This window comes from Sander lucioperca, chromosome 20, assembly GCF_008315115.2.
Source record: "Sander lucioperca isolate FBNREF2018 chromosome 20, SLUC_FBN_1.2, whole genome shotgun sequence".
In the NCBI taxonomy this organism is placed as follows: domain Eukaryota; kingdom Metazoa; phylum Chordata; class Actinopteri; order Perciformes; family Percidae; genus Sander; species Sander lucioperca.
In genome coordinates this window covers 23,472,327-23,484,268 of record NC_050192.1, presented here as the reverse complement: position 1 = coordinate 23,484,268, position 11,942 = coordinate 23,472,327, and the positions used below count along the sequence as shown (strand labels likewise).

Below are 11,942 nucleotides of genomic sequence, written 5' to 3'. Positions count from 1 at the left end.
TTTTCTGAGGCAGAACAAGAAAGAAAGGGGTCTGGAGCCTGAACAGAGGGCAGGTGTTTCTGGGAGTTTTGTCATTTTGATTTATAACTGGAAAGATGATGTAACTGGCCTCTTAATGGGTTATTAGATGTGTGTGCTGTGCTGCTATCTCTGGTTTTGAAGATTATCACGCCTGACAGCAAACAGATGGGTCACTTCAGTAGCACATTGTTGGATGATTCAGCAAAACATACACACACACACACACACGTACACACACACACACACACACACACACACACACACACACACACACAGTTGATGTTTGCTGGGTTATCCCTTGTGTGACTGTGCTCCAGATCTTTTTCCTTATGTAACATCTGTGTGCGCGTGTTTGTAATATGTTTATCCAGTCCCATATTCCATGATCAAACAATACAGGAAGTTAACGATTTATCCAAGAAGTAAGTCACGGTACAGACTTTGCCTGAAGGAGCCACTCAAGTAACTTATTAGTCATTTGATATCCTTAAAGTGCATTTTTAATAATTAAGAACCTACAGCCAGAATTAGCCAGCAGTGAGGAATCAGGTTTTGTGCTGTTGATTTGAGAACAGATAGCGCTTCCTCTTTAATTAGATACGTTAGAGTGAGTGGTTGTGAAAATGGAAAGCTGGAAGGTCATTTGTAATCTTCATTTTAATGCTTAAACTAGTTGCTTACACTTCCACATGACATAGAGCATGCTGCAGGTTAGTGAATATGTTAGGGAAATTGGGAAAATGCAAACTAGACCTACTCATTTACTAATATCCAGACTTCCTTATTGGCTCCTCTCAGGTGTCTGTCAGACACAAGCCCCACCTTCTTGACCTTTGTGGATTATGTTTGAGGGCAGAGGCTGTGCGCCTGCTGCCATGATACAAAAGCTGTGTGTGTTGTGTGTTGTGTGTGTGCATCAATAAACCCATGTCCGTCAAGGCATATTCATGATAAATATTCATGAACCAACTCAAGTGAACTGAACTGAGACACAAAGCAAAGCATGCTGAAAACCATCTGCCGGCTGCTGCCAGGGGATATTGCAGTTACTGAGATATTGAATAACGTCTGTCGAACTAGCACAAGCAGAGGTAAATTCAATATGGATTTGTTTTTACTAATACAAGGTTAGAGTTGTGATTACTGTAGCTGTATTTTAAAGCCATACTTTTTCGACTTCCTACCGTAAATGTACGCAAAACGTTTTGTCTTTCATCTAATGTCCCATGTGTGCCATGAGTGGGCTGAACTGTCCTTTCGACAGACATTTCCATCAAGCTTGTGTGTGTGTTTGTGTGTGTGTGTGTGTGATCCTCATACGACCTCAGTTGACAGCCACCATGCTCTGCCACCGTCAAACCTCTGCCTCCTTCCTGTCCAGCGACCTTTGACCCAGGAAGCAGTCAGAGCTGTGATGAAACCCTGAGTCAGCAGAACACTCTCTCTGTCTTTTTTTTTTCTCTTTCCTGCTCTCTTGACCCTTCTTCGTTTTTCCTGGCCTCATTCCCAAATGCCCTCTGGGCCTGGCACATCACAGCCTAGCTGTTTTCACAATGAGAGAAAAGACAGAGTCAAGGTCTTTGTCATACGTCTTTATCATTTCCTGTAAACTGCTGTGAGCTTTCTCGCCATCCCGAAAATATTAAGGATGCAACCTTGTTAGAAAATGACTGGAATTCTACTGTAAGAGCAACACTTCACATCCATATTGGAGCCTTCTTTAGTATATGGTCTTACAGGTAAAACAGTTATGCATCTTAATTGACAGCAGATGTAATGATGCACCTGTCCTACTGCACTCTTGATGAATTCGTTTTAAATCTGACAATTCTATGGATAATTAGCAGATTGCAATATTATATTAAATAGTTGATTTTCAAAAAAAAATTATTGAGCTATGTTTTTAGGCAATCACTTTTCCAGTGAGAGAGAGTTTGGCTGTATTCAACTTCTTGCAGGATGAAGACTTGTTTGAGCTCGCTGCTTGCAGAAGTACACTGAAGAGAGTGATACGATGGATTGGCTCTTGATGTCAAGAGCAGCTGCTATAGTAAACAATGAAAAGATTGTCCGACTGTGTCGTAGTGAGTTAAAACAGTAGTCGCTCATTGTTGCTGAACCATATTCCCCTGCCCAGAAGGTCTACTTTCTCTCTTTTATCTACATCTTTCCAGCATTTCTTTGTCTCCTCACTCATCCTCTTGCTCTAGGCGGCCATTACACGGTCAACAGACAAATGCAAATTTACAAGTGCACCTGCTGCCCCATGTACTACAAAAGAGCTGCCTGTGTGTGTGTGTGTGTGTGTGTGTGTGTGTGTGTGTGTTTGCATATTGTTATATAAGGAAGTCATGACGCTGTACCTGAAGGTGTTCTTGCAGTTGTATGATCGTGTTTCCTGTCATAGAGTCCTAAAGAATAGAATCAAGCTTTTCAGTATTTCTACTTCAACAGAGGCCTTTGACTAGAAATAAGATTGGCCTGTAATAGCTGCGTGCGTGTGTGCGTGCGTGTGTGCGTGCATGCGTGTATTCGTGCATGTGTGTGTGTGCGTTTGTGCGTGCATGCGTTGTGCAGTGTGGCCCCTTATTAACCTCTATTGGACAGCATCAGTCCACAGTTAAAGCACATCAGAGGACTACAGTCCACTCATATCTTCATCAACACACTCACTAACATTCTTCAGCTGCTTATTCGGCTGCACGTCATTAAGATAGAGAACACTGCCTGTTGCACTTTTGGCACTTCTATTAGAAATTGAGAGTTAATTTCCCAGTCATTATATGTCATTATGCCTTTATGAGTTTCCTTTTCTACTTTTATATGCAAAGAAGAGAAGGGATCTAACAAAGAAGATGTACATGAAGGGGAGCAAGCAAGTGTGTCATACTGTGTTATACTTTTGTGACTTGTGTCGTATCGTCCAAAGAATCAATGTCATATTGTGATAAAACTTGTGATTTACACCCCTAGTAAAGATTTATTTTGAAAATTAATCTTTTAAATTGTGTAATTTGTATATTTAAAGTGGTGGTTATTCCTAGACGTAATTGTTCAATGTTGTATATGGTATATATTTAGGGTGAACTGGTAAAGCAAAATTAGGCCAGTTTTGGGATATAGCAGGATATGCGTGATGCACCAGATTATTTTGCATGAGATTGAAACTAGTCTGGATTTGAATTTAAAAGGAAAAGATCCAAAAAATATGTGACTCTGCAAGATCGGGTCAGGTGACGAGTCAGTGTTCTGGTCTTGTTGTCGGCTGCCTTGTGGGCTCAGATGTTCCTTTCTGTTTCTGCTGAATCACTCGGTGCTGCCTGTGCCAGCTGTACACGGTGTTTGAAGTAGACCTCAACACTAAACCAAAAATTAAATTACTGAGGATTAGAGTTAGTAGTTAGGAATGAAACATCAGGCTTTGTTGTCAGTGATGATGCAGAGTGATCGGCAGCATCCCTAGGGAGCGATTTGATTGGCTGATTGTCAGAAGGAGTGATGTCAGCATGTGGTTTTATTGGCTATGTTTCAGGAAGCATGAGATCAGCAGCGTGGTGCTGATGGACTGACTCATCTCCTTTTTTACCAGCATCACCTCATTACGTGTTTCCTCTCATCCTCTTACATTGATCATTAGGTCAGCAGAGAATGCTGATGGCGATGATTTTTTTTCTCCTATATTTATATTATGTATCCACTCTTATTACCAGAATCAGGATCCAAAATGTCAAATGCAGTCAAAATAAAATGTTTGAAAACATTTGAAATGCCAAGGTAGTATCCAAGCAGTTGCAGTCATGTTTACTTTATGCTATCATATAGGGTGTGTGTGTGTGTGTGTGTGTGTGTGTGTGTGTGTGTGTGTTTTGCAGCGTGTGCATGTAGCAGTTAAGTTAAGAGCGTTAACTGCTTTTATTTGAGGCAGAGTAAATTCTTAAGCTGGTTGAGATTGAGTTAAACTTTCATCAGTTTAACTCCGCCCTAAAGTGTCACAGTATGAAACCTCAAAAGTCAAGGCCGAAGGCGTACAATGTCTGGGTTTTCTCTGGTTAAGCATGCGCGTGTGTGCACGAGGAGCCCACTGTTTCTCAGGCTGTCGCTGTAATCGCAGTAATGAGGACCTGTCACATGGGGAAAGGCTGACAAAGCCCCATCTGTGTGTGTGTGTGTGTGTGTGTGTGTGTGTGTGTGTGTGTGTGTGTGTGTGTGTGTGTGTGTGTGTGTGTGTGTGTGTGTGTGTGTGTGTGTGTGTGTGTGTGTAGGCATATATGGACTGTACTTTATGTGTGTGTGTGTGTAGGCATATATGGACTATACTTTATGTGTGTGTGTGTGTGTGTGTGTGTGTGTGTGTGTGTGTGTAGGCATATATGGACTATACTGTGTGTGTGTGTGTGTGTGTGTGTGTGTGTGTGTGTGTGTGTGTGTGCGTCCCCCCCCCTTTAATCTCTAAGGTTCAGTGAACTGTATCTCATCACTCTAAACCTCTGCCTCTATATCTGTAGTTATATTGGAATGATGGTCACAGTTTACATGCCTGTGTCTTTTAGCTAAACACTGAACTCCATAAGCTGCAGATACTCATAATGAACAGTTTCTTCAACAGGAGATGTTTAGCTATCCTGAAATTACACTTTTATATTTTTATTACTGGTATTTAGTCATTTGGCAGCCACTTAAAACTAATTACGTTCAAGTTCCCAAGTACTGTCGCATAAACAGTAAGCTAGCACAGTTAGCATTTTCTTTTAGAAACGAATGTGCCTAAGATAAACAAGCTATCTGAGCAGTTGGGCTAACATTTAGTTCAACATGGAAAGTAAACATGCTTTAATTTCTTTTTTTGACATTGAATAGAATGTATTGCAGCTTTCATCATGTGCTTATTTGCCTCCTTAGAAAGAGTTAGATAAGAAGATATCTGTCCTTACAATATGAAGCTGGAGCTAGCTGGGAGAGTTATCTTAGCTGAGCACTGAGACTGGAAACAAGGGGAAACAGCTAGCGTGGCTCTGTCCAAAGCTAAAAATATCTGCCTACGATCACCTGTAAAGCTCACTAAATAATATGTTTTTTTGTGATGTTTAATCCACGCAAAAAACAAAGTGTAAACTACAAGTTGCTGTATTCAAGGGAATTATGTGCCAGACAATTTATTGGTCGATATTAGCTTCCCAAAGTCATAGGCGGATTTTAATACCTAAGGGAGAGAGATAATGAGAGAGCCGGCCTAGCGGTTTCCCCGTTTCCAATGCTAAGCTAAGCTAACCAGCGGCCGGCTCCAGCTGCATTTGGGCCGTACAGCCACGAGAGTGAAATCAATCCTCTTATCTAAATCTTGGCAAGACTGTGAATAAGCGTATCTTCAAAGATGTCAAAAATATTCCTTTAAGTAAACTACTAAAATATAGGTGTCATACTTTATGAATTTTTTGTTCTTTTGGGTTGGTTTGGAACTAATGGCCACCTCTTGCACAACGCTGTCCATCAAAATCCTTCCTGGATTGTGTATGTATTGTGATAAAACAACACAAACCTTTATGCTGTAATGTAAAGTGCCTGGTAACAAATACTTCACAATCCACTATGTAAAAGTATATCTTTAATCCTCTCCACTCTGGAACTTCTTAGTGTTTTTTTTCTAAGCATTCCCTCCAACCAGCTGAAACTGTCTCAGCAGATTAATGCGTTGAGCAGTTATGACACAAAGGTTTTCACTTGGCTTTGGGGGGCCCTGATCCTGATCTGTCTGTCTGTCTGTCTGTCTGTGTGTGTGTGTGTGTGTGTGTGTGTGTGTGTGTGTCTCTTGTATGTTTTTTCTTTTTTTTTACATGTGTTATTTGGTAATAGTAATAATTGTTTTTTGACACTGTAGAACTATTTTTTTTAAACTAAAATCTCACTTCAATAACACAAATATATGATATACAAGAGGAGCAATATATGAAATATTAAGCACGGCTAAACATTGAAGTTACATAACCACTACCCTGATTACGTTTAGTGAACAACTCCCAAAAACAGTGAAGTTGCATGTGCACAATAGTATGAAAGTGTTGAGGCATGCTTCTCTATGTGCATGTGTGTGTGGTTATAAGTGTGTGATTGTGCACATTTAGGAAGTGGCAGAGTTAAATTTCCTGGGGAAACAGCCTGTGAGGAGCCTGTGTGTGTCATCCTAGAAGGTGGATTAGCACTGTAAGTCTCCACAGTGCTGAAGGGCAGCCCTTATTCAGCCAGGAGAAAAGAGTGTTTTCGGTTGCACCCCAGAGTGAAGCCTTCCAGATCATAATCACAGCTAAAGTCAGTCACACTAATAATACACCAGCAGGAAGTGCTACACACCTAGCTTATCCCTCACCTGTTTACAGTTAGCTGAGTTAGCTGTATGCCAGAACTTCTATTAGTTGTGAATACATAATACTCAAAATAGAGGTCCATTGTACCACAATGCTCAAACTTCATTAATGAAAGGCTAAGACATACTTGACATTTCTTTATTTGAGATTTGTAACACACCATCAGAGATCTAATAATGCACAACACGGATTAAACCAATTGTCTAGAGGCAGATTTATCAGAGTTGTCCATTGGGTTGGCATGAGATTTAAACCTTCCTCTTTAGAGTAGATGAATTGAAACAAGGTGTCACAATTATTTGACAGTGGTACGTAGGAAAGTCTTAATATTGGTCCCCTTTAGAGCCAAGAAATTTGTAAGACAAAAAAAGGCTGAACTGGTTCTGTCTGAGGGTCTTGTTATGTGAAAGACCATCATTACGCAGACAGATAATAGGTCTGACTGGATGGACTATGGCAGCCTCCCAAAGCAGAGATTGTCATCAGTGTTTTGTCTGGGCTGTAACCATTATGTCTCGTCTATTTCTCTTTTCATCCTCTTTCTTTCTCTTTATCTCGCTGACATTTTCTCAGATATTCATTTTCCTCTTTAGCCCACCCGTCTATCCCTCTATGTATGGAGGACCCCAGAGATGTCCCACACAAAACAAACATTGTATCACACTGTGGAGATGAACACAATCAGAAAGACTGGACATTTATTCTAAATGGTGCCACAGTTGTACAGACTTGTTCCCTTGGTTCTTCTATACAACAAGCAACCATTGACTTTAATTATACTTCACCGTCTTTGGCTTTTTCTAAATTTGACATCTCACGTTGAAGACCATATTTCATACCACTTTTTTCAAGTTGCCGAAGTAAACAATGACCAAGTGACTTAATGCCCTTGAAGTGTAAGCTGCAGTGAGTGCCTCCATTGTTGCAAGGGATTACAGTAATGGCGCTCTGTCAAGTTTTGGGAAGGTGGCCAACAGGATTAATGCAGATTCACTCCTGTAATGCCCTAAACCATCCTACGATTAAATCACAGGCTCCTCAGATGACCTAAACACTCTTGAGTGTAAGATCATAAGATTCATTGACAACAGCCTCTATTATGTACGGTTTTAATAAGCACTGCTGTAAAACCTAAAGCTGCACAAATTCATATTTTCATGTTAAAGATGGGCTAAACAACTATGTTTAATATGAAAGAGGATTCTTGTGATGACGAACACAAAGAGAATTATCACCCGACTCTGCAGTTGCCCTCAGCTCTACAGGGCTTTTTAGCGTGTTTCAGCTCAACCCGTTCTCACTCCCAACTCTTTAAATACGGACACTTGGTCAGTGGCTCTCAGCGTCAGATACTGACGCAAAAATCACCCTTTAGCGTCTGTATGGAACGCACCGGGAATAGCAGCAGCTCGGCCACGGTGCTGTAAGATAGTGTTAAGAGCGACAACGGTAGCGAGTAGTATGAAAGACCGAAAATCCACATAGGGAGGTTGGTTGGGTTGGTGGATGGGTCAAACAACAGAAAATTTCACCCAAGAGACCATGGTTTGTGTCCTGTTCTTGTCCCGCGTGTCACTGAAACGTACATTTTAAACCCCATCCATGATCTTTTCCTAAACCTAACTGTCCCGTTCTTGTGCCGCATGTCAATTTAAAGTACGTCCTGACCCAGAGCGCCAAATAGTGACGCAAAGAGTCCCGACCCATAGCGTCAGAAAGTGATGCCAAGAGTCCCGAACCAGAGTGGCACCTGACCAAGCGTTCCTTTTTGACACAATGGGAGCAATGGGGTTTTAAGGCCCACTACTTTATTGTTTTGTTTCGCTCTCACTGCTCTCCTCATCATCATTTCCAGATGCGACGTGCAGCTGTTTTAGCAAAAATAACTGATAGCTCTGCGCTACAAACTTAGCGACTAGCTGGTGAACATATTGGAGCATTTAGCAGCCAATATTCAGCCAGATATTTCCAACAGGTGTTGGTGGAGACCAAAACAAGGCTAAAAGAAACCGTGAGTAAACCAAACTATGTTGGTAAAGTCCATCTATTGAACTCAAGACTCAGTCTGCATTAATAAGAAAAAAGAACAGAAAAGAAAAGAAAAACGTAGCTCAAAAATGAGAAAAAAAGAAAAAAAAGTTGACTAATTTACAAGCAGCATTTCACATTAACAGCTAGACGCAAAAGAAAAAACAAATCTCGTAGCTGTTTAGAGTAAATTAGTCAATGCCTGAGTTAATAAAAGTCAGTTTAGGTCAAAAGCATATAGATCAGGATAAAGGAGAATTTACAAGGCTACGATAAGAGCGACATGCAGACTTGAGCTTGAGACGCGTTCACTCACGCTGCGGCCATCTTGCCGATGAAAGACTGACGCCACACATCATTCATTGTGTAACACTGCTAAATCGGGCAATTCTGCTGCCCATTACACAAAGATGACAGTAATGCTCTGCAGGTGTACAGTTACTGCAGGTAGGACTGTGTTTCTCCTCAAGCCTAGAACCACTGGTCCCTCCCTGGCTCTGTCCTCTTTTTTTCATCAGGGCTGTAATCCCAGATAGAGTCTGCTAAATAGCTGGGATCTGATGTCACACACACACACACACACACACACACACACACACACACACACACACACACACACGCACATGCACACTCACACTGACCGTCCTTTCAAACCATTCAGAAGCTCTGTAGACTGCTGTGATGAATGTGAGTCTTTTTTTAATGCAAGCACACAGAAAGTAATAGACAGAATACAAACTGCATGCAAAGTGCCACATCGTTATACACACACACTCAGAGTTAATGCCTGCTAGCAAAGAGCAACAATAGCAGCCATGTATAACGATACTGTTCTGAGATTCTCAGGTGTCTTGGTTATTATTTCCTCTGTGTAATTTTCATTTATCTGGGCTCATTTTGATTGTAGCCGTGGAGTCGAGAAATGTATTTACAAAAGGTATCCCAGTAGGAAGGTATCTCTTTTTTTTTTTTTAAATAAATGTCCAATATTATTTGTAGTATTTCAGTATGGTCTTTTTCTGTATATGACCTTCAATATGTTTCTGTCAAAGCTGCAAATATTTCTGATATTTTAATACTCCCAATGTGTCCAAATATTTCCTTCCAATATTTCCACTTCCTCTTCAGGTGGACAGTGAGCTCAGTGATGAGAGGCAGAGGTGCATCATGGGAGGAAATGATGTAATAACAGTGTGTTTATTTGCGCTAAAGTAAACAGAGTGATTCCTTAATGAAATCCAGGGTGGGACTGTTTACCCAGAGCTCTCTCTCTCTCTCTCTCTCTCCTCTCTCTCTTTCTTGTGAACAGTGAGGGCACTGTACTGTGTATGGTGGCTGCTGGAGAGTGTGCTGGCACTGCGTGGTCCTTCACACACACACACACACACACACATACTGCACAGTAGCCGCACTCATCTGTTTGCAGCTTGTTGAAAATATTATCTGTCTTCTGCTCAGCTACATTTTTTTTTTACCATCAATCCTATAATAAAATCAGTCATGTCAAGTATAAGACATATTCATGATCAGGCTTTATGCATGCACAGACAGCTCTGCTCTTACACACACATTAACCAACATCCACAGACCAGAGGTGCCAAAGCCCTATGACAATCTGGAAAGTTTTTGAATATAAAAAGTGTAACCAAGGAAGTTGTTGATATTGATCTAAGAAATGGCACGATTTTTAGCCTTGCTCACGGTGTAGCTATAGGGATGGCAATGTCAGTATATCGGTTGGTCTTGTTAGAGTTCTAGTTTCTGGATATCTTGTTCAACACTTCACATGCTTAGAAAAAACATGCAATTGAAGTTGGATTTGACATTTTGTAGGATTTCAGGGTTTTTAAGGCAGGGCTGCTTCTTACCATTATCTCCTTTTTTTAAAGTCCAGGGTTATGGTGGGCAGTTAAAAATCTCACTGTGTGTCTCTCCTTCTGTCTATCAGGATCCGTCCTCAGCTGGCCAAAGAGAAGATCGAGGGATGCCACATCTGTACATATGTGCTGCCCGGGGAGCCGCAGTTGGTCCTGGGTAAGGACAAGGCCTTCACCTACGACCACGTCTTCGACATGGACACCCAGCAGGAAAGCATCTACACCCACTGCACCGAGAGCCTCATCGAAGGCTGTTTTGAGGGCTACAATGCCACTATCTTTGCATACGGACAGGTTGGTCAACAGGCTTTCCTCTTGCATGCTACCAGATCAACACAGTGCACATAACACCCCAAACACTCACCCATTCACATTTGCTGACGCTTCCACATTGCATCGCTCCAGGGGGATGGAGCAGCAAGATTTATTGTAAGCATGTGATGAGCTGATTTCATTTCATATCATCAGACAAGTAATGAGGGAGTGAACCGGCCTCGCAGCTGCACCACCTCTGTCAATACACTATCAGCTGACATGTTTCAACCTGCTCTCACCACCACAGCTTGATATTGGCTCTGATAGATTAGCCTGAGAGGGCGATAAAGAAAGGGAGTTTATTACCCAGTCAAAGCAGAGTGGGAACAGATTGCTTCATCTCATACCAGAGCATGGAAATAAACTGCAAAGTTGAAACATAATTGAGAAACATTAGGTGCTGGTAGGCAGACTTTTTTTCTCTCCTGAGGACAGAGCCAGGCTAGCTGTTTCTCCCTGTGTCCAGTCATTACGCTAAGCTAAGCTAAGCTAACTGGCTGCTGCCTGTTGCTTATATTGTACAGACAGATATGAGAGTGGCATCAAACTTCCCCACAAGTATAGACAAATAAGCGTATTTTGCAAAAATATTGAACTATGTCTTTTAATAATACATCAAAAAGAAATAGAAGTGTACTATTTTACACATTTTCACGCCCACGGATAGCAGAGATGAAGGGAAAGGCACAGATTTTGTGCACTTTGTAGTGTACACTGTAATTTAAAGGGTCATATAGTTGCTTGGTAAGGTGGTATTTTTATTATTCCCCACTAATAACTGGACAAATGACACCTAAAAAGACACATTAAGACATTTGTAATAAAACAATTCAACTGTGAAAAAAGCTGGGTTTTCGGTCACTCTCTTGTAATTTTTAACAAGACCATCATTTAAAGATAAGGTTAAAGGTACACTGTGTAGTGTGTTAAGTATTTTATTAGCTAAAATCAATGTCTTCATTCATAAATATGTCCCCATTGGTGTAAAATTGCCTCTGCCAATGATCTGACTTATCCTCGTTAGCGAAGAATTTCTTATCTGTATTTACATTGGACGGGCAAGTCCAAGGAGGCTTCCATGTCGTTCCGCCATTTTGAAAAACTATAATCGCTGAGAGGGACATAAAGCACTAGCCTACCTGTCTAGCTAATCCACTACGCGTTTTCGTTCAGAGCCAGCGTCACGTGACTGAAACCAGCTGAAAACGGAGAAGGAGATCAGTGAGAGGCGCTTGTCACTGCCCCGGCAAATTTGAAAGCCTGCACTGTACTTTAGTTCATAATGCAGGATCATACTTATGCCGAGCCACAGGAGAAGGAATCCTCGTCACCGGAAAAGGGA

General features: G+C 41.3%; 1 protein-coding gene across 1 annotated transcript in view; it reads left to right on the top strand.

Moving 5' to 3' along the window:
• LOC116054592 (kinesin-like protein KIF21A) overlaps positions 1-11,942 on the top strand; it is a 38,744-nt gene that overhangs the window by 3,867 nt on the left and 22,935 nt on the right. The window contains exon 2 of the mRNA XM_031306214.2: positions 10,357-10,579. Coding sequence (XP_031162074.1) covers positions 10,357-10,579 — 223 coding nt within the window. The remainder of the gene's footprint in view (positions 1-10,356; positions 10,580-11,942) is intronic.